This window comes from Euleptes europaea, chromosome 3, assembly GCF_029931775.1.
Source record: "Euleptes europaea isolate rEulEur1 chromosome 3, rEulEur1.hap1, whole genome shotgun sequence".
Lineage (NCBI taxonomy): Eukaryota > Metazoa > Chordata > Lepidosauria > Squamata > Sphaerodactylidae > Euleptes > Euleptes europaea.
The window spans coordinates 59989039-60010831 of record NC_079314.1 but is presented as its reverse complement, the minus strand read 5'-3'; the positions used below and the strand labels follow the sequence as shown (position 1 = coordinate 60010831).

The 21793-nt window shown below is 44.2% G+C and overlaps 1 protein-coding gene across 2 annotated transcripts in view; it reads right to left on the bottom strand.

Annotated features, from left to right (window-relative positions):
- The window catches only part of CTTNBP2 (cortactin binding protein 2), a 106706-nt gene extending 91845 nt beyond the window's left edge, over nt 1–14861 (bottom strand). For both annotated transcript variants that reach the window (XM_056846007.1, XM_056846008.1), the window contains exons 1-2: nt 14794–14861; nt 1662–1769 (exon numbers count right to left, since the gene is read on the bottom strand). In XM_056846007.1, the coding sequence (XP_056701985.1) occupies nt 1662–1769; nt 14794–14856 (171 nt within the window). In that variant the 5' untranslated portion in view covers nt 14857–14861. The remainder of the gene's footprint in view (nt 1–1661; nt 1770–14793) is intronic.
- Between the last annotated feature and the right edge of the window lie 6932 nt (nt 14862–21793).

Sequence of the window (21793 nt, the reverse complement as noted above, 5' to 3'; positions counted from 1 at the left end):
ATGAAAAAGATACATTTCATGTCAGAAAGAGATTCAAGGATAAAGTTCCTATTACCTCCAAGTGGAAAATGGCATGTAAAGTTTATATACCTCCTTTAACATCTTCTTGACATTGTCAAAAACAGCAGCATTTCATTATGAAGGCCATTCAGCTGCACTGATTCCTTCACAAGAGCTCATTTTGCCATGTGATACAGAAACTTCCATTCGATATTGGCTAATGTGGCTATGAAGTTGCAACATAAGATATTATCCTACTACTGTGCTGCTATTATCTTTGCACTGGGTGCATTCCATTACACTTGAATATTTTCTACTTTATACCTCTTTTTTTAAAAAAATCCAAGGCTAGGGTCCATTTATTTTATTTATCTTGCTTTGTAAGGATTTAAGGTGGTCAGCAACTGCCTATTTTTTAAAGAAAAACCAGAGGCTGGGATCCATCCAACTTTCCCCCCTCAATGTTGCCAATTCTCCTTATGACATCCCCCACCCAGCACGGCTTTGGTCCATGCAGGTCCCAAGATCTTCAACTTAGCACCTTTGGTTTCTCCTCCTCACCTGCTCTAGGTGACAGTTCTCACCATGTTGCCATATAGCATTCTGGTTTTCTATGTCAACCCAAAATACTACTGGAACTCCAGTAAGTCCAGGGAGGGAGGAGACGGTGCCCAAATCATAGCTGTGGCTTCACTTTTTGTGCAGTTATGCCTGTCTGAGCTTGGCTGTTAGGGATATAGTTATGATTTCACTATTACCTTTTCAAATATTGGTAGAACAGTCTTATGTAGAAAAATCTATACAAGTTGGGAGCCTATAGTGAACTGCAGAGAAATTGGGAATTTTCCTCCAATCCAAATCTACCCCTCTGGGAAAATATATTTTGGGATCTCAAGGAGGCCAATTTCTCCATTCTCTTTTGTTTTCTTTCAACTGAACATCAATCGCTCTCAGCATCCTGGGTCTATCAGAAGCCAAAAGGAGCCCAAGAGGCCATCTTGTTGGTTAGTTGGGCCTTTTGCTTTAAATGTAAAGAGTAACATTTTCTTGCATATCTGGAGAGCTCCCTGAGTATACGGCAACCTCTATCATGTCCACGATGAACTGCTTCACTGTCCTACCAACAGACTCTCAACCATCATAATCAAAAATCTTATTAGTTTTTAAGGTGTTACTGGACTCAAATTTAGCTGTTCAACCATCAACATCTGTAGCAATGATGGACATTTTGCTAGGCATATATAAGCCCTCCCATTGATTTTAATGTTTGCTGTCCTTCCTCTCTCACACTATTTTCTCTCTCTCTCTTTCTCCTCCTCTCCTTTTCTTCTTTGTTTTGCCCAGTGTTATAGTTTTAGGACTGGGATAGAAAGGAGAGTATAAAGGAAGCACAAATCATATGACATAGAACATGGATTATTTTTTATAATTGTTGTAGGAAAAATATGACAATGCCATAATAAACCTTTAATTAAAAAACTGTATTTGGAAATTAGCTTAAACAGTAATTTATTCAGCTCATCTGAGATCCCTCTAGGATGGCACCATTTTTATTTATTTTTTTAAAAAGCAAAACGCAGGTATCTGAGTCCATCCTGCCAGTCATATATTAGATTCAAAGCTTGAAAAGCTAAACAAAATAAACCTAAAAACCAGCATACCTTTAAAGCTTCAATCACAAGATCTCTGGCTTCCAGCTCTCCTTCAAGAACACTTAGGAGCATCCTCAGTTCTGGTTTGCTAAGACTGTCCACATCAAACTCTCTTTTCTGAAAAAAATATGAAAGCAAATTGAATAAACAACAATATAAAACAAAGGTTTTTACACCTGACCTAACAGCAGCAGGCAGTAGGATGATGATAAGATCAATTGGTGACCTTATGTTGTTTTTATGAAAAAGTCTTCCTCGAGTGCACCAATGCAACTAGGAAACTGGGTCAGACATTCCAAATCCACTTGCCCAGCTCCTCTGTCAGTGCCACCAGTCTTGAAAATATGGGAGTCCAAAAATGAATGCCAACTCGCCAGTAAGCCTGCTAGAGGGGTGTCCTTCAGACCTAAGTGAGAAAGAGTGTGGCAGAGGCTTGTTGATTTCCCCCCTCCCAATCCAGACCTCTAATTCTCCTCTTACGCTGCTACTGGGGGGATTATGGGTTGCAGCAGAAGTGTGTAGGTCAGAAAGCAGTGCTTTGCTGATATGAATCCTCCATCATGGTAATTTCAGACAGGCACCAAGCCAAGACTTTGCTGGTTGCTCTTCAGGGTTCAGGAAGAATGAGGTTTGTGGTGGCCACAGACCTCAACGCGTAATGGTGGAAAATGCCATCAAGGAAAGAGATGCACAGAGGTTGTTTGTCATTGCCTGTCTCTGCATAAAATACACTTCATGAACTATTGTTTCACCAAAGTTTGGAGTACATGCTTCTGTGGCATTATGCTTCTCCACCTTGTAGACAAAATGGAAAAGAAAAAATTCCCACCCACAGAAGATAGTCCTAGAGGTACAGAAGATAGTTTTAGAGGTGTTCATACCAGCACCTCCTACCTGCTAGCAAGTAAGACCACAGTAATCCTCCACCTTCCTTTTCTTCTCAAGAATAGTCAGTTAACAAGTTATAATACAGGAAAGAAGAGGAGAGAGGGGGGCATGTGTTCATAAGAGCGAGCTTGAGGAAGCAGATTAGGCCACAGGCAGAAAGAATCTTTCCAAAAAGGTTGTTTGACTGAAGACATTGTTACTCCAGAAGCGCCACAAGACTGTCTTTCTGTTTTGACAGACTTAGCATTGCTATCCTGTTGAAATCTCTAATACCTTTGGCCAGGAGAAAAAAAATATTTTTGCCCAGTGGAGCAAAAATATCTCTTTCAACATTTGACAACATGCTGCTTATTAGTAATTCCCCCCTAAACTCATGAACAATAACTGGGTGAGCTAAAGCGTTTCCAGTTCAACACTGAACTGAGTGCAGTATTTTGATTATTGCGGATTTTATGATGGAGGCGTAGGAAGATGTTGCTCTAGGGTGACATTTGGCATGTAGAACTCAACCATGGGAGATTCTGTTTAAATTTTAAAGAGGCTGTTCCATTTGTGTGAAAGAAGACAGTAAAATAACTTTAAAAATGCAGTTTCTCATTTGGTGTTTTGGACATTTATCAGATTTTAGAGCTCTGTCTAATTTAAAGCCAAACTGCACAGAGGCAGCATCTGCTTTGTTGATTAGAAAGAAAATGCACTGACCCATACAGTGATTACGGTATCAAAGTCAGACTGGGTTCAAACTCCTGCTCTGCCATGAAGTTCACTGTGTGATCCTGGGCCAGTAACACATTTCTCTATCTAGATATCATTTGCCAATCCACCTTCCTCTAGGGTGGAACACATGAATGTCACCTCTTTCATTTTGCCCCCATAAAATACCCATGAGGTAGAGGGAGTAATTGGCTCAGTCTCACCCAGTGAACTTCCATGGCCAAGGGCAAGTTTGAACTTGGGTCTCCCAGACCCTACTTTAGTGCTCTGGCTCTCAGCTTTACCTGCCTCACAGGCTTGTGCCATATGCTGTCCTGACTAGGGGTGGGCACCAATTCTTTTTTGCTAATTTTTGGATTTGGGTTTAATACAACTTATTTTTTTCCAGAAAAATATGGGTTTTTAAAGAAAAAATATGGGTTTTTTCAGCTTTTTTCAAATATCTGAATTTTTTTGGGTCTATTAAACCCTATGAAAAATCTTTGTGGGGCTCTTGGGGGTGTTAAAAGTTAGAGCCACCAAATCTGCAGCATAGCTTCAGGTGATTCTCCTTAGAAGAATCCCCAAGTTTGGTAAAGACTGAGTCGGGGGTCCAATTTTATGGGCCCCCAAAGAGGGAGCCCCCATCCATTCACCACTGTTTCCAAGAGAAAAAATAGGGGCCCGTAAAATTGGACAACCTGATCCAATCTTCACCAAATGGGGGTTCATGTAAGGAGAGTCCCCAGCAGTTACACAGCAAATTTGGTGCCTCTACCTCAAAAAAACCTCCCCGCCCCCGAGCCCCACAAAGATTTCTCAATAGTTTCCTTATGCTGGGAAAAAAATTTCTCTGATTCTCGGCTCTGACATAGCTCAATGTTACGTTAATGGGGGATCTTTGCGGGATTCTGGGGGAGCTGTTTTTCAAGGTAGAGGCACCAAATTTGCAGCATGGCTGCTGGTTTCTCTCCTTACATGAACCCCAACATTTGGTGAAGATTGAGTCAGGGGGTCCAATTTTATGGACCTGCATATTTTCTCCACTAGAAATAATGGAGATTAGATGGGGCACCCTCTTTGGGGGCCCATAAAATTGGACCCCCGGCCCAATCTTCACCAAACCTGGGGGGTTTTGTAAGGAGAGTAACCTGCAGCTACACTGAAAATTTGGTGCTTCTACCTCAAAACACAGCCTCTCAGAGCCCCACAAAGATTCCCTAGGGTAAAATGAATCTAAAAAATCCAAAAGGGAAACTGAAAAAAATTGGCTTTTTTTATTGCCTTTTTTGGCTCCACTGAAATGGTGCCTCTGACCTCATTGTAGGAAGTGACTGACACTCAGACTCTAAAATACTTGTTCTAACCTAAAGAATCACACACAAATATTGGCAGAGTCCCTGGCCTTCGGGATATGGTAAATCATGCTGCAGAGTGTCTTCAAAACCTGCATATACCATTTTAACCAAGTGCTACTTTAGCATCTGAAGGAAAAGGGATGAGACAATGCATAAATTACTCATACTACTTTTCACTGCACATCCAAAAAAGGCGTATATGCTGTCCTTGCTATCAGAAGTAGAAATATGTTCCACACAGTGAAGGAAATTAAGAAGTTTAAGAAATAGCACTAGCCTCCCTTCCTTTGAGTGTCTAAAACAGCTATCTGTGAAAGCAATAATGACTGGCTATGTATATGTATTTGTAAAACAATTACAAAAAAGTTCCCATACATTTTAAGATTATTTCCTTATTTTCCACAGAGACCTACCAATGTCAGGTCAACAAAATGTTCTTGAAAATCCAACTGCTGAGAAAGGACTTGTTACATTTGTTTAGGCACTCTGTATTGCTTCCTGAAAATGAAATGCCACATGAGGCACTCCATTTTCCTGCTTTACAACTATGTGTACAGGGAACCCACCAATGGAAGTGTGCACTATCTCCGATGCTCCCAATACTTTGTTCAAACATCACTTTGTTTGAACAGGGTACTGTGTAAATTTTCAGTTCTAATATATTTCTCAGCTGAAAAAAATGTGTAGATGCCCAATTAAGACAAAACAGTGACAGCACAAACTAGGAATAGCACAGGGAGCACACACCTTTGGTACAAGACAGTTGGCTATCCCCCAGTATAACATCTGAAAAAATATTGGTTTCTTTCTTATGGGATCATAAGGCAGTACCGTCCACGTTCCTAGTGAGTCTAACTGCATTGGCAACACTGTGACCACTTCTGGGCACCACAGTTCAAGACACCACAGTTCAAGACACAGTTCAAGACACCACAAGTTTCAACTGGAAAGGATTCAGAGGAAGTTAGGTCTAAAGATAAATCCTACATCTGATATGTTTAGCCTAGAGAAAATAAAATTAAAAGAACCTAGGGAGAGAAAAAGTGCAGCTAGTTCTTATATATTTAGAAGGCCATTAGGAACAAGAGGTAGAGCACTGCCGGCTTGATCTGCCAGAGGCAGAAGTTCACTCCATGGTTTTAAATTACAGGTAGATAACCTGAGATGGATTAACAAAAGTATCCTTGGTTTGAGCCATTCTGCAATAGAATAAGGCAGCCTCAGAGCATGTGAAATCTCCTTGCGGTCCTAGGGGCAGGGGAGGAAGCTAGGGTGAAAGGGGGGACAAACAAACCACAGAACATGACTGGAGTGAAAACAGGCCACAGCTTTTATTTAATACAGCCACAGAATTGAATACAGATGACTTGCCTGTTGGCTGATGGCATCCCCTCCCCGCAGCCCACCTGCTGGGGAAGAACATGTAATGGCAAGTCTTGGAATCCCACATGAGTGCAAGCCACCGAGTGGCTCCCTTGCCACCCCGGGGTAGGAGACAGCCAACAGGTCCTGAGCTGGGCACATCACTGAATGCCCCCACCCACAAGATCTCTTACGGTGGTCTCCAGCCCAATGTCCAAATTGCCACAAAAACCGTGCGAACAGCCCAGCTGAAGCTGCAGCTGACTGTAAGCAGGCCCCGGCAGAGCCCTGGCTAAACCGGGGAGGGGTGGACCAGAGTGAAGACTCTGCTTTCCTGGAAGCTCTGCCCCCTGGCTGACCAGTGGCACTTGATTGGCTGGCCTGGGCTGCTGTTGGAGCCAGCCCTCCCGGTTCTTCCCTGCAGCCACAGAACCATCAGGAGGAAGCAGAAACCCTTCTCTTTCACTCGTTCATCACCGCACAGTCGCAAAAGCAGCTCCAGGTAAGTCCAGGGCCATCACCTCCTTTCAAGAATACAAAAGCATACAAAACTTGTACCTGCCAAGGATGTGCAAGAAATACATTACATAGCCTTTCAATTTTACAATTTTCCTGAGAAGCTGCACTGCACCTTTTGAAGACCACACATACTTTCACATGCAAGTTAAACTATTAATCATTTTCATCTTTCCACACCTGCAATACCAAGCAGGTCTATTCAGAATCCTATTAAACCAATAAAATGAGACTTACTCTCAGGAAAGTGTTGTCAGGAATGCAGCAACCATCCATTTGCTCAAGACTCACAATGTTTTCAAGTACACATTGGTAACTGTGACTGCAACCTCACTCATGCTTCCAAATAAAACACCGTCATAATGTCGCAGGTCTGTAACTGACAATCAAACACCTGCAGCCCAATACAATTTCACCAGAAAGCTTCCTCTTCGTGACATCATTCCTGAATCACATGACATGGGTAAAAGCCCCCACATGGGCTCTGCATAATATCACTCCAGTTGTTTTTGCCAGTAAGTCCAGATCATGCTGTGTGGTGATGACGTCACCAGGCAGCATGGGAGGAGCTAGAACTAGGCAGGCATATTCTCACCATTTTTTTTTTATCCCACCCTTCATCCAAGGAACTCAGGGCTGTTTCAATGGTCCCCTTCCCTTTTTATCCTCACAACAACCACATGAGGTAGGACAGGCTGAGAGGGAGTGACTGTTCAAAGGTAATCCTATACGCTTCATGGATGAGAAAGGTTCTGAATCCGGGTTTCCTTAAGCCTACTTCCTTTCCACTACAGAACGCTAGCTCTATGTTGTGATCTTACAAGAAAAGCTGTTCTCTCCTTAAAGAAGTCCACATTCAACTCTCAATTCACAAGCAGACAGGTGTTTGTTTTCTAAAATGCTGCAAGAATTCTAAGTTGTGAGCACCATAATATAATTCCCTGGTAACAATCAAGAACTGGGTTGTTCTGGATAATAAATGTTACTTTCATTATATAGAAGGGCAGCTAAAAACATTCTAAACGTTTTGCCCCATTTCTCCATGAGTTTGACTATAGTATCATAAAAACATAGAACAAATCAACCATCAAGCACTGTAAACACAGCAGTCAAGCCTTGAAAGGGCACCAATGCAACACCACAACCAACTCAGAACCCGCTGAAACAAAGCCCTTTACATTATTTGACGAACGTAATTGTGTAAGAACTTCTGCGCACCTTTATGGTTTAAGGAGTGGTTTTCAAACTTTTATCTTTCCCCTTCCCAACATCAAATGCAGGAAGCTCATACCAGTTAACTCTGAACAAGATTCTATTTTATTTTTAATTTAATGTTTACAAATACTGAGCATTTCTGCACAACAGGCAGTATTTCGTTTTGCACATTACGAAGAAGAAAACCCAAAAATGGCTACTGAGACTTCCAAAGCCTCCTCCCCCAGTTCACTGTTTCTTCTTCACCCTCCTAGACTTGCAACCCACCTGAAATCAAGTTGTGACCCATTTTGAGGTCCCAACCTAGAGTATGAGTTGAGGTATTCCACAGAGTGGGAACAGCCACGGAATAAGCTGAAGCCCTAGCGTTTGCAGTTTGGATCCACCAGAAAGAGCACTAATAAGAGTAGATATTGAGTAGACTTCAGATGATGAGTGGTCCCATATATGAACATATATGTACTTTCCACAAATATTTCTGAACAGAAAACACAAACTTTATAAACTCCAATTCTAGGTATAAGTTGTTGACAACCTTAACTGCCGAGCATCACAACAGCTTCCGAACCCAGAGTACCTTCTAATCTATATATGCTCTTTCTGAGATTCCCAATATTATTTTATCTGAGCATTGGTCTCCTTTACATGTTTTTGCCTGGCAAGCTGCCTGCACGGTGCCAAAAAACCTGCATTAGCAAAGATACTTAAAAAGGGATGCAGATTCATAACAACCATTAATTCCTATGGGAGTGTCTGTTCCGTAGTCTCAAAACCAGCCACTAATAAACTCCTTTAGAAAATGGTTGCAGCATATGCTGGGCCAACACAATTTAAAGCATCTCATCAGGACCAGGTAATATAACTGCCAGGTAACGTACAAACATAACTGTTATCTACTAGAAGAAGAATTTAGCGAAAAATTTGAGAACTACAGCCATATAGCAGGTGGCCATCTAGGTCACACAGATATCTTCTTATTCAGCTCCATCCTTACTTATGGAATTCTATTTTTGTAATTCCCCCCCCCCCCGCTAAGTCAATTTTAAAAATTCTTCAATCTCTGGCTGGAGTGATTCCCCACTCCACAAGAAGTTAGCTGTACTAGCAGTCTCCCTTCTTAAATACAAAATATTAACAGCTCTCTTCCCAAGATTTCAGATACACTGATGTAGAACACATGCCTTTAAAGAACTACATTGTAGCATGTGACCCCATTTGTCAAAAACACTGTGCATCAAACCAAGACTCATGCCTGTGATACATCATGCAAGAAGTCTAGTACATTTGGTAACTGTATGCCATTACACTATCATAAACTGGCATTATCAGTGATAATTGAAAGATCACCATCTTTTTAAAAAACCAGAATGTATTTGCTTCATTTATATCCCCCTTTCTCCCCAATGGGGACCCAAAGTGGCTTAAATTATTCTATTCTCCTCCATTTTATTCTCACAACAACCCTGGAAGGTAGGTTAGGCTGAGAGCAAGCTTCCATGGCAGAGTGAAGATTCAAACCTGGGTCTCCAAGATACTAGTCCAGCACCCTAACCACTACTTTTTTTCTCATTGAGTCTGGCTGCTATACTGTGGCCCATGATCAAGACTCAGCATACATGTTATTTGCTGCTGCACTCACAGGACTGGGTTGATCAAAATAATGGGCACATTATTGTCATGGTTTTCAAACTATATTCCAGGGAATCCTGGAGCTCCTTAGAAGTTTATTGGAATTCCTCAATTAGAAGATCAGGTATGAGAGACAAATTTCCCTGGGGAAAAAGAGCTTGATCATCACCATGATCAATATTCCCCTCCAAGTGCAGCTGCAGGATATGGGTATGTTCTAATTTACAGCATACTTCCCATTCAGCCCGGGGCACAACAGTGATGCACAACCTATTTGGCCCTGCATGAACTGATGTGCCCCCAATCCAGAATTTTCAGAAATGCCCAGGATTCTATGACGGACAACCAAAAATTTCTCAGCAAACTTCTGAAATGTGATTCTCTGAAGATACAATTTGAAAACCTTTGCTTTAATGGCTCTCAGCCATAAAGACTTCTTCAGTCTCTAAAGTTCTAAAAGGTACCTTCTAAACAAGTGAGCAGTTGAAATTAAGATTCATGAATCCTTACTATGTACCATGGATTTACACCATTCTTCTTCCAAGGAGCTCATACATGGTTCTTCCGTTCTCCATCGGACCCTCACAATTGCCCTGTAATGCAGGTAGGCTAAGAGAGAGTTACTGGCCCAAGGTCACCTGGTGAACTTCCTGCCTGAGTGGGGAATCTGAAGCTCTGTGATCCTAGTCCAAACATTCTAACCACTACTCTTCATTGTTCTCTATATTAGAGGGATCACAGGAAAGCCGTCCAAAATAGGGGACATAAATAAAATATTGAACGGCTTCCAGGCTGTGAATCACAAGTTCCTTAAGGCCAGTTTAGATGTGATTCCAGCAGTTGAAAGCCACAGGAAAACAGAATGATGCTGAGGGTAGCACATGCAGCAAGAAGCTTTTAAAAACAATGTTTTCTGAGGTGACATCAAAATGAAGGCCTTTCCCATCGCATGGACCTATCTCTAGATTGGCTATTATATCTCCATTCCTTTTGTACCCTTCAGTATTAGGTATTTATGCCAATAAAGGAACGATGATGATGAAATTAGATTGGCTATTAATTTAGATTATTCCAGGGATACCCGTAATAGTTCCACTTCTAGCACACATACTTTTAAGAAAGACGTAGATAATCTGAAATAGGTTCAGAGGCGGGAACTGAAGATGCCATACTGCCTACCCTCTGAAGTTGCCATTTCCTCCAGGGAGGCCGTAGTCTGGAGGTCATTTGTAATTCTTGGAGAACTCCAGAGCCCACCTGGAGCCTGGCAGAACTGCAACTCAATCAAATGGGCTTCAGTTACAGAAGGGTCAATTTTGGTTGACCATTACAAGAAACTTCCTAACAGTAAGAGTAGGTTAACAATGGACCCAATTATCTTGCCACGGTGGTGGGTGCTCTCTCACTGGAAGCAGAGGCTTGGTTGCTATTTGGCAGGAATGGTTTCGTCTGGATTTCCAGCAATGAGCAGGAGGGTTGGCCTATAAGTCCCCTTCTCCCTCTAGAACTCTACATGGAAGAGAAGGCCCACTTCTCTGACTTCTGCTTTGACACTCCTCCAAGTTTTTAAGCAAGGTTCTCTCCTCAGCTCTTGTTTAACCCGAGCTATCAGGATTGGAACCTGCGACCTTTCATATGTAACACATATGCCCTTCCACTGAGTTATGTCACTCTATGTGTGAATTTCAGCTTCACGCAGGTGTGAGGGCTGAATCACGCCAACTGCCTTCAAGTTTTCCCTTGTCACTGTCACCATGGTAACCAAGCAGATACTAAGGCTTGCTTTCCCCCATACCAACTGCTATGCTTAGTTCAGGAAAGCCCAGAACGGGAAGAATTTTGGCTTCATTCCCAAATACGGCCATTAAAGAACACAATTCCCCCCCTCTCTTTCCCCAGGTAATACATTTCTTGCTGACATTAAAAGACAGGATTATTCTCCCCCCTTATGATCCTATACATTTCCCAGCAGAAACCTCGCCAACAGATTTGCTGAAAGTGGTGGTTTCTGCACCACTCTGTCCTGGAGGCAGCTGCTAGCACAGAATCCAGGCAGTCTAGCTCAAAATGGAATTCCTGGGTCGAAAGTTACATAACAGGAGAACACGACTCCACAACCATTGCCATTCCCTTTAAATTGTTTGTTGGACTATCTATACTTCCAAGACTGGGAAAGCTAAGCCAGAAGGCTTCGGTTCAATTGAAAACACTCTACAGGCAATCTTACAGAACTTCCAAGTTATAAATTAATCTAGAACCTGGGCAAAAATCCAAAATCTATCTATTAGCAATGACACCAGCTTTTCTTTTGTATTTGGGGGTTGGTTATGCAGCCCATTCTAATTTATACTCACTTATTTCTAGATGGACATAATACTTGCTCTATTAAAACAGTAGGAACTTTGCCACTGGCTTCAGTGGGATGTGTTCTCTTTTATGTGTCTTTTCATAAAATGCCCTACCAGTCTAGAGAAAATAAAACCCTTTCATTCTGTTTGGTCCATTAATACATTCAATATTTATTTAAAGTGCTGTTCAAATTGAATTCTGTTCTTGTCAACCCTTAAAGCGACCACTTTTTTTTTTTTTTTTTTAACAGAGCAGTTGCCTATAAATAGCCTTCTGGTTCCCTTTATAGAAACCTAAATAAGTGACCTGATTTTCATAAAAATATTGAGCATAAAACCAGTCACACACAGGACTCCTGCATACAATATTTTAAACAAATGCAACTGTTTTCATATTATAATACCAATGGCTGCATACACCTAAATTCAATTCACTCTTCAATTACTGTATGAAGCTCTCATATCTTTAAGCAACAAAAACTGATTTGGTTGTGCACCTTTCAATTATTTTTTGAGGAAAAAGTACTGGTTCAAGCAGTTTTCAATTAGAATATATGACATTAAAAATCTTAGGGATTACATAAAACACACTTAGACCAGAAAACCCTACAGGGTTGACTGCGACCTGACATCACTTTCCACCAATTTAGGGCAGCTCCATAAATCCTTAACCACCCATTTGAGAGCCTGAAGTGGGGTGGTGACAGAACATCAAGACAAGGATCTGGGACTATGATCTACACCTACTCTGCCATAAAGTTTTCTGGGTGACCTTGAGCCAAACACTCACTCACTCTCTCGACCTAACCTTCCTCACACGGTTGTTGTGAGGATAAGCCAGAGGATGAGAAAGCAATGGACAGCACTCTGAACAACTTGGAAGAGCAGGCAGGATATAAAATGACTAAATAAACAATAAAAAATGTGCGAATCCAGTTCCAAGCTGGTTTCCCAGACATACGTGCACAGGTGTTTAAAAACGTATATCCACAACTATGACCTATTTGTCTGCTGCAGCAAACCTGGATATAATGTTGGGGCAACAACTGTAATGTGTGGAGGTGTCCTAACGGCAGACAGCCAGTGGTTACAGTGTCACACTAGGATCTGGAAGACCCAGGTTCAAATCCCTACACTTTCATGGCAGCTAGCTGGTGACACTGAGCCAGTCACAGACATTCTGTCTAAACTACCTCACAAGGAGAGCAATATTGCCATTTGCTTTGAATGCCCAATGGGGAGAAAAGCAGCTTGCAACACTATTCTCCCCATCTCCATTTCATAAAATAATAAAAACAATTCTCTACATGACAATATGGACCAGTTTCACAGAATTTCCTTTAGAACAGATTGTTCTTTGATATTCTAGCTCCTTGTTGGCCAGATTACATCACTTTTTTCTTAAACTGGAAAAAAAGAAATAAATAACGACTGCAAAGAGCACTCTGTATGGGCCCATGACAAGGACCTTGGCCTCCTTCTGAGTCAGCCCCTCTTCAAAGAGGCTAGTGAGAATGACAGCAAGATCTTATGGGCAATCCACACACGCTGCTTATACAAAAAGTGAAATGTGATTTACAGCTTTGAATGGAGTAATCAAAGCATGTTTTTTTCCCCATGCCGCTTTGTTTGCAATGTGAGGAGTCGCCACTGGATTAAATCAGCAAACAACTGAACTAGAAATTGACCTAGGAATTAGAAAACCTAGAGGCAGAGAGAGAGAGAGACAGAGACAGAGAGAGAGTCCTCAGCACAGGCTGTCAAACAGCATGTATGAAGAGGCGGCAAACCCTAAATTTGTCTGTACTTTTTGGAATTGAAACAGTACTGTTCACTGATATAACTGTGAGAGAAAGCCTCCAGCAAAGATCTGAAGCAAGATAGATTTTTTTCCCTGCTCCACCACTTTGAAGCAGAGGAACAGAACAAAAAAAGGGGGGGGGAATTAAAGGAGGCTTATGTTCTATGGATTCCTATTAAAAAACAACCCTGAAATCCTCTACTTACTCCCACCCACCCCCCAAGAAAAACAACAACAACAACAACTACCCTTCCTTCTGCGTGTACGACTCTATTTTCCGAACGGCAATCCCACTTGCTTCCAAGGCCATTTGGGCCCGGGAGGTTTCGCCCTGGGGTTGGCCGCTCTCGAGATGCACCTTTTCCCCATCCGAGTTCTCCAAACTCTGCAGGGGGGGGGGGTATTGTTGAGTTTGGGGGATTCGGATGGGGAAAAGGCGCATCTCGAGAGCGGCCAACCCCAGGGAAATCCTCCCGGGCATCGATGGCCCAGGAAACCGGGAACGGAACCGCGCCGCCGCCCCCCACCCCCGCCCAGGCTTCTCCTCCGGGCAGCAGCCCACGCTCGCGACGCAGAGGCTCGGTGGCCCGGGGGAGGCAGCCCGCCCGGAGGGGGCGGGAGGCGATGTGCAAGCCGGGCAGCGCGGGGCCCCTTCTTCGCCGCTCGTCCCGGACGGGCGCGAGAAGAGCTGGCCCGCCCGCCCGCGCGGGGGAACAATAGGCAGCCCGCCTCCGGGGCGGGGGGCGCGAAGGGGGGGGGGAAGCAAGCGACCTTCTCCCGTCTCTCCCCGCTGGTGTGGGGACCGAGGGGCGGGGGGAGAGGGACGGCGCGGGGAAGGGAAGGGGGGCTGCAGCGCCGCGCCGAGGCCCCCCGACATCCCCGCCCGCTCCTCCCGGCCCGAGCCCGGCTGCTGGCGGCCGCCTCTGAGCTCCAGGGGCGGAAACGCGCGGTCGTCGCTGGAGCCTCCTTTCTGCCCTGTTCCAGCCAGGATCGAACGCACGGACGTTCTGCCCTGTTCCAGCCAGGATTCAGCCAGGATCGAACGCACGGCCGTGCGTTCGATCCTGGCTGAATCCTGGCTGGAACAGGGCAGAACGTCCGTGCGTTCGATCCTGGCTGAATCCTGGCTGGAACAGGGCAGAACGTCCGTGCGTTCGATCCTGGCTGAATCCTGGCTGGAACAGGGCAGAACGTCCGTGCGTTCGATCCTGGCTGAATCCTGTGCGTTCCGGACCCCCCCCCACCCCCCCACGCGCCCAGCCCCTTCCCGGCCCCGCCAGCGGGAGCCCCCTTCCCCCTGGCGCCGGCGCTGCCCCGCGCCCTCCGCCTACCGCTGCCGTCGGAGCCCCCCGGCCGCTGGAGCCGGCCTCCCCGCTCGCTCCGTCCGTCGCCATCTTCCCGCTGGAGCCCGCTGGGCGGCCGGGCGCGGAGGGGAGGGGAGGCGAGCCCAGCCGAGCCGCGGCCCCCGCAGCCGCGTAACCCCTTCGGCGCCGGCCCGCCGCTCAGCCTCCCCTTCGCCGAGCGCGGCGGCGCAGGCCGGTAGGTGGAGCCGTCGGGCCCGAAAGCCACGCGGCTGGGCGGGGCGGCGTCGCTGCTAGCTGGCTGGCTGGCTGGCTGGCTGGCTCTCTGTCCCCCCTGCCATCTGCAGAGCGCCGGCTTCGCTTCCCTCTCTCGATGCCCTTTCGAGACGTTCCTTGCTGTGACAGGACCCCCCCCCCCCCAGGGATCTCCCGGTAATAATCGGCTTCCAGACCGCCAGGGAAGGCATTTCTGCCTCGCTACAAGCCTGCTCTGTGCACTGGGGGACTGGGCTAAGAGTCATGGGTCGAAAACGCATGGTCCTTTTATCCTCCTTTAATCCCTGTTTCGGCCAGGATTCACCCAGGATGGAACGCGTGCGTTTCGCCTAATGTACGTTCGATCCTGGCTCAAACAGGGATTAAAGGAGGATAAAGCGGCCGTGCGTTTTCGCCCCCTGGAGTGTCAGAGTGAACGATGAACAATGATAGGAGAAACTGGATGAAACTGCAACTGTCCCGAGTCACCTTTCTGTCTGTAATGCAATCAGAGATGCATAACTTGTGGATGTATCGTCAAACCTTGATTCTTGTGGGTTATCCAGGCTGTGTAACCGTGGTCTTGGTATTACCAAGACCACGTGGTCTTACCAAGACCATGGTTACACAGCCCGGATAACCCACAAGAACCAATGAACTCTGACTGTGAAAGCCTTCGACAATGTCATAACTTGAATTTGGATAAATCTCTCTTCCCCGGTATAATCGGGACTCAGAGATTTCTGCCCATTAGGGCCTCTGAGTCAGCAGCTGCAAATAAACTGTTGTCTTGAGAACCATCTTGGGTCTCCCTCTCCCCCGCGAACCCGTTTTACTGCAACAGCGCATCTGCCTGACATCTTGCTACGCTCTCTTGGCCGTACTTCGGAGCAGCCAGCTGTCAACAAATAACCTCGGATCCCAAAGGCCAACTCTACAACCCGGCTTGGGTGTCTTGCTTGCCAAAGTCACAACCCTGCCGTTCCAGAGTGCGGCCAAGTTCAAGGGGGTCTGGCACCAGCAAGGCCCGTGAATGACTCCTGTTATTTTGTGGCCTGACATCAGGGGAGTTGTTGTTCCTAACAATTAGCACCAGGTGTGGTGAGGGAGGATAGGCCTTCTCAATTCTTCAGAAGTGAGGGAGTGAAATTTCAGCGTCACTGATAAAAAACTAGGCTTTCTGCTAAGATGTGTTCAGAAATTTATACCCTGCTTTTCTCCCCAACGGGGATCTAGACCACTTTACGTCATCATTCTCTGTGTAATCTCTTGTTCAGTAGGGGAGGCTGACCCAATGTCGGCCAGCCAACTTCCCTGGCAGAATAGGGATTTGAGTCTGGGTCACCCAGATCTTTCTCCCTAATTCTAATTAGGTCTGATCTCTCTCTACCAAGTTGAAATATAACCCCCCTTTTTTTCTTGTTCTGAACAGTTTCATCTTTGCTGGGGCTTTCTGAACAATGCTTCTCTGTTCTGGACTTGACCTCTCAAATGCAAATGGTAAAGTTTAGATCCTTTGCCATGCAATAATAATAATGTTGAATGCTCAGCTCTTGGACCTTTTGTAAGCCTTTCTGATCCGGAATTGCTGGACGAAAACAGAATTCCTTAACCGCTTTGCAAATTAACTCAAATAAACTTGGCTAAATCTGTTAGAATTTGAGCATGAAGTACGTACAGGAAATGCCTAGGTCTGAATTTGCAGAGCAGAGTAAAGGTACAGAAGGGCCAATGCAATGCATGGTGCATTAAGAAGAGTTGGTTCATGTACCCCACTTTTCTCTACCTTTAAGGAATCTCAAAGCGGCTTACCTTTCCCTTTCCCTCCCCACAACAGACCTTGTGAGGTAGGTGGGGCTGAGAGAGTTCAGAGAGAACTGTGACTAGCCCAAGGTCACCCAGCAGGCTTCATGTGGTGGAATGGGGAAATCAACCCAGTTCACCAGATTAGAGTCCACTACTCTTAACCACTATGCCACACTGTACCATGCAATACAATCACTTGATTTAGCACTGCCTGAGATCCCATCTTGCCCATACCCACATTCATGGACCAGAGAAAGACAGTTTCGAGGGGAAGCCGTGTTGATCTGCAGTAGAACAGCTAGTTTCAAGCCCAGTAGCACCTTAGAGACCAACAAGATATTTGGGGTATAAGCTTTCGAGAGGCCATACTCCCTTTATCAGAGGGAAGGACACCTACCAAGTATCTACACAGAGAATACCTGGCTGTTATCAGTCCGCGATGCAGGTGCAGGTAATGATGCAGGTGCAGCAATCCACTTTAGGATGTGCCTACCTGTACCCTAATGAAGACGAAGTAAAAAGAATATGCATCTTACAGTGAATTGTCAAGCAGCAGTAAATAATAAACAGGAATCTTGTGGCATCTAGAAGGCTTTTTAAAAAAAACTCCAACATAAACTGTCTTGGACTAGAGCCCGCTTCTTCAGATGCAATGAGTGGATCTTTTCTGTGCAGTGATTTTATGTAGAAAGAGTGAAAAGTGAACAAAACAGTAGGGTCTAGGAGCCACCAAGTGCAGGAAGTGCAGTTGAGAAATGTAATTGTGTAACATTGCCATCTAACCAGGAAGCAACACAGAGGCCATTGTCTAGTTCTGCTGATCTGCTTAATACCTGTAATGGGAGGGGAAGCCACCAGTTTTGTTAAAGGTCCGAAGATAAAATTCTAAGTCCCAATAAATTAATAAACCCCAATCCAGTTGTTTCACACTGGACTCTGTCTTTGAAGGTTTTGATTAAAGAATGGTGACTCTCAACTAGTCTAAAATAAAGTTGATTGAAATATTCTCCCTCTGGTTTCTGAAATTTTTAATGTCAGATTTGTGTCCATTTATTCTTTTACCAGTTTGTCCTGTGCAGAGAGCAGAAAGGCATTGCTGATAGTGGTATGGGCCTTCCTTCCTTCCTTCCTCCTGCTTTGTAACTGAAAAGAGAATCAAACACTGGCTTAGCCATCATTCCTCTTCCTGGCTGGGATCCAAAGGAGCAATTCAGCAGGCAGAAGCCTTTGCTTTCACAGAACATGACTTTCTGGCCTTCCCCCATCTTCTGCTACCCCAAATACCCCTTAATCTGCAGCTCCTGGTGCACCCCTGTTCCCAAGGAGCAAATTTTGAGGAGCATTTTGGGCTTCAGCAGGAGGAGAGAGTCCTTCTGTCAGAGAAAATGCTTCCCTGGAATGAAGCCACTGCCTCCTTCTTCAGATCCACCCCCTACCTTTTTATTTTTAAAAGCACCACCTGAAGGTTCATGCATTTTTTCCGTTATTAATGTAAAAGAAAACTTGTTTAAAAGCACAAAATTGCTCCAATGAGAGCTAAACAGTACTCAGCACACCTGGATTCTGCTTGAAACTTGCAGAATGATTTCTTTTAGAGCTCAGTTGTGGGGAGGAATAAATATATTTGTACTGTAGATATACAGGATGCTAGCACTAACACTTAAATGTTAGTGGTTTGACTTTCAGGTACACAACCCTGCTTTGAGACTATCATGTGGAAAGGGAAGAAAACTAAAACCTGGACAAATAAGAACTGAAACAAATACTTGATTGTTTAATCAAGGTGGTCGAGGAGAAGGAGGAGGGAGTAGGAGGGAACAAGAGAAAGGGATGGGGCATACATATTCACAGAGGGGTGTAGACCTTTGGCGGATACTAACTCAGGGGGGGGGGGGGAAATGCACATGGCAAATCATTCCAACATGCTCGTGCTTTAAATTAAAAGTTCTATTTTCTTTTTCTTTTATTATTTATTTAATTAAATTTATACCTTGCTCTTACCCCAGCCGTATAACTTGACATAGTTTGCCATATAAGCGCTTGGGTAAAATGCAGGGAAAGCCCCAATAGTGCATGATGGAGACACAGAGATGTAGAATAAAAAAAAAAAACCCTGACGTTTAACAGTAATATACCAAGTGAAAATGCTACGTGCAGAACAGCCCTTAGTCTCTTTGCTCGCTAGGTGGGCTTCAGAATATTTCCCTTTCCCACTAGAATATTTTAAATATCATTTCCTATAGGCAGGAAAGCACAGTTTTAACATCCCAGTTAAAGGGGCATTAAAAGGCTAGACATACCAGCAGGACTTCAGTTAAATCCACCTCCAGATATTTTGGTTCTAAACTACCATCCAAATGCTGGGAAGCAGCTTAATCTGTTGTTGTGACGGAAATGATCAAAGTCATTTTTTTGTTTGTTCAGAAGGTGGGAAGATGCACATTTTAAAAATCTGTGCATTCACCAATATGCAAAAATAAAAGTGTTCCTTCCTTTTAAAGTGTTCAAAGTGATCCTATGAAAGTTAAGTCCTACCAAGTTAAATGAGACTCTTCCCAAATAAATATGTATAGGATTGCATCTTTTAAGATGGTAAGAGGTCCAAAGAAACAGCTAGGATAGAGGTGACAGGAAATGGCTCCTCCCACTGGGGACCACAGTGCTGCTGTTCAAGGCCTTGGAGAGAGATGAGATGTTTGTTATTAGACAAGAATGAGACGTTCATTCTTTAGACAAGATGAGGCGTTCAACTGTTACTAGACAAGTTATATATATCTTATGTATCTTATGTATATCTATATATCTTATGTATGAAACTTGCCCATCTCTGTGCAGAAAAGGGTTAGGCAATACTTTGGGAGGAGCAAAATGAAGCTCTTTAGCCCCAGAGGTACATGGAAATGATGGGATTTAACAGGCCAGACTTCCATGACAGAAAAATAATTCTCAGCAATTCTCAGCTGGTTTAACAAGACCCCATTCCTTTTAAACAAACATCGCTCATTGGAAGCAACTCCAGGCTGTTCTGGCATAGTATTCCTTTAAATGTATATTCTGTAGAGTTACTAACAAAGTTACCAACAGGCCCAGAGATCAGTTCACGAAGAGCAAATGGCTGCTTCAGTGGCCAGATTCTATGGCATTATCCCTGGTGAGCTCCATTCCCTCCTCAGACACCACCCTACCCATGTACAAACCCCAAATGTCCAGGAATTTCCCACGCCAGAGTTGGCAAGCCTAATACTGCCTCATAACCACATTGTGAGGCAGTGTAAGTACATGTGATATATAGCAAGATGGTGACTAAGAGTTTTAGCCCCACTGATGACAAAGGAAGCCTCAGGAAACAGGGCATCTTTGGGGAATGGGTGGGCAGGAAGAAAACCATGGGCTTTTTTTTTTTGCCGTCAAAAAAAGCTGACTTATGGCAAACCCATAGGGTTTTCAAGGCAAGAGACATTGGGAGGGGGTTGCCATTGCCTGCCTCCATGTCACGGCCCTGGTATTCCTTGGAGATCTCCCATCCAAATACTAGCCAAGGTCAGGACATGTGTCCTCACAAAGTCCTAAGCAGGTATGTGAGAGCAGGACCAGATTTAAGACAAGTCAAAGTGGCTTAAAGTTGGCTTTAACACAACTCTGTGTTTTGTCACATGGCGGGGCGGGGTGGGGGCTTGAATTGTGAGGAAAGGTTTTATTTCTCATTTGGCATTTCTCTCCACAAATGAGATGCTTAATTACCCATTTAAACTATGATATTAGCAAGTCCTTCCTGCCAAAGGAGGGAACTGCTGTCCTTTTGAATAAATATGACTTCAGTTTTAGGAAAAAAAGATACTTTCACCAAACACTAAAGTATTCAAAGAATGGTAAGTATCTTACCATGTAGACAGCAACTCTATACTGTGCAGATGGGTCTTCATTGCATAGAACTGCCATGCTGGAACGTTAACTCCATTACCAAAGAAAATAAAATCTCCAGGGGAGTTAATCTATTGAACTGTCAAGAGAGCGCTTTAACTCTGAAGAGTTAACTCCCTCGGGCTCAAGATTAAACCTTTCTTCTAGAGATCTGGTAATGCAACTTGGTTTGTGTAGAAATGCTTCACTAGGGAGATGGTTACTTACTAATGAAACGAAACTATTTCACTAAGTTGTTACCTACATCACAAAACCACAGACACAAGGGAATGGGTTTTTCTGGCATGGTAAAGAAGACTGGAAAATGATCACTCTCATCCAAAAGTCCAGCTTCTCATAAGATGATAAGAATCACACTAATAGTTATTTTGAACCTCCAAATTCACTGGTTCTTGTAGGTTATCCGGGCTGTGTAACCGTGGTCTTGGAATTTTCTTTCCTGACGTTTCGCCAGCAACTGTGGCAGGCATCTTCAGAGTAGTAACACTGAAGGACAGTGTCTCTCAGTGTCAAGGGTGTAGAAAGAGTAATATATAGTCAGAAAGAGGTTGGGTTTGAGCTGAGTATTGTCCTGCAAAAGTATTGTCCATACAAGAATTAATTTCTCTTCTGAAAACGCAATATTTATAATATTAGTATCTTGCCTTTCTTTCTCAAACTAAACTAAACAAATCCCCCTTAAGACACTGGATGCCATGTTAAATTTTATCAGATCAAAAAATAACTCCAAGAACTGGTGCAGAGAAGACCGATCAGGGCAAAGCACACACACATACACCTTCAGACAGATTTCCAAGTAGGGAAGTGGGGAAGAAGGACAAATAACTAATGGGAGATGAAAAATTGTAAATTTCCTTGAGCGCAAAGGTGGCTGATCTGACCCTGATGCTGATTGACTGGGCAAGCTGTGGCCTACTCAGGAACAGAATGGAACCGGGAAACCTGCTCAAGTGCATTTTGCTGCTTTCTGGACCAAACGTCCCATGCAGTTCTAGATGTCAAGAATAGTGGCTAAGAGGTCAGTTCCAAGTGGCTAAGAGATGGTATT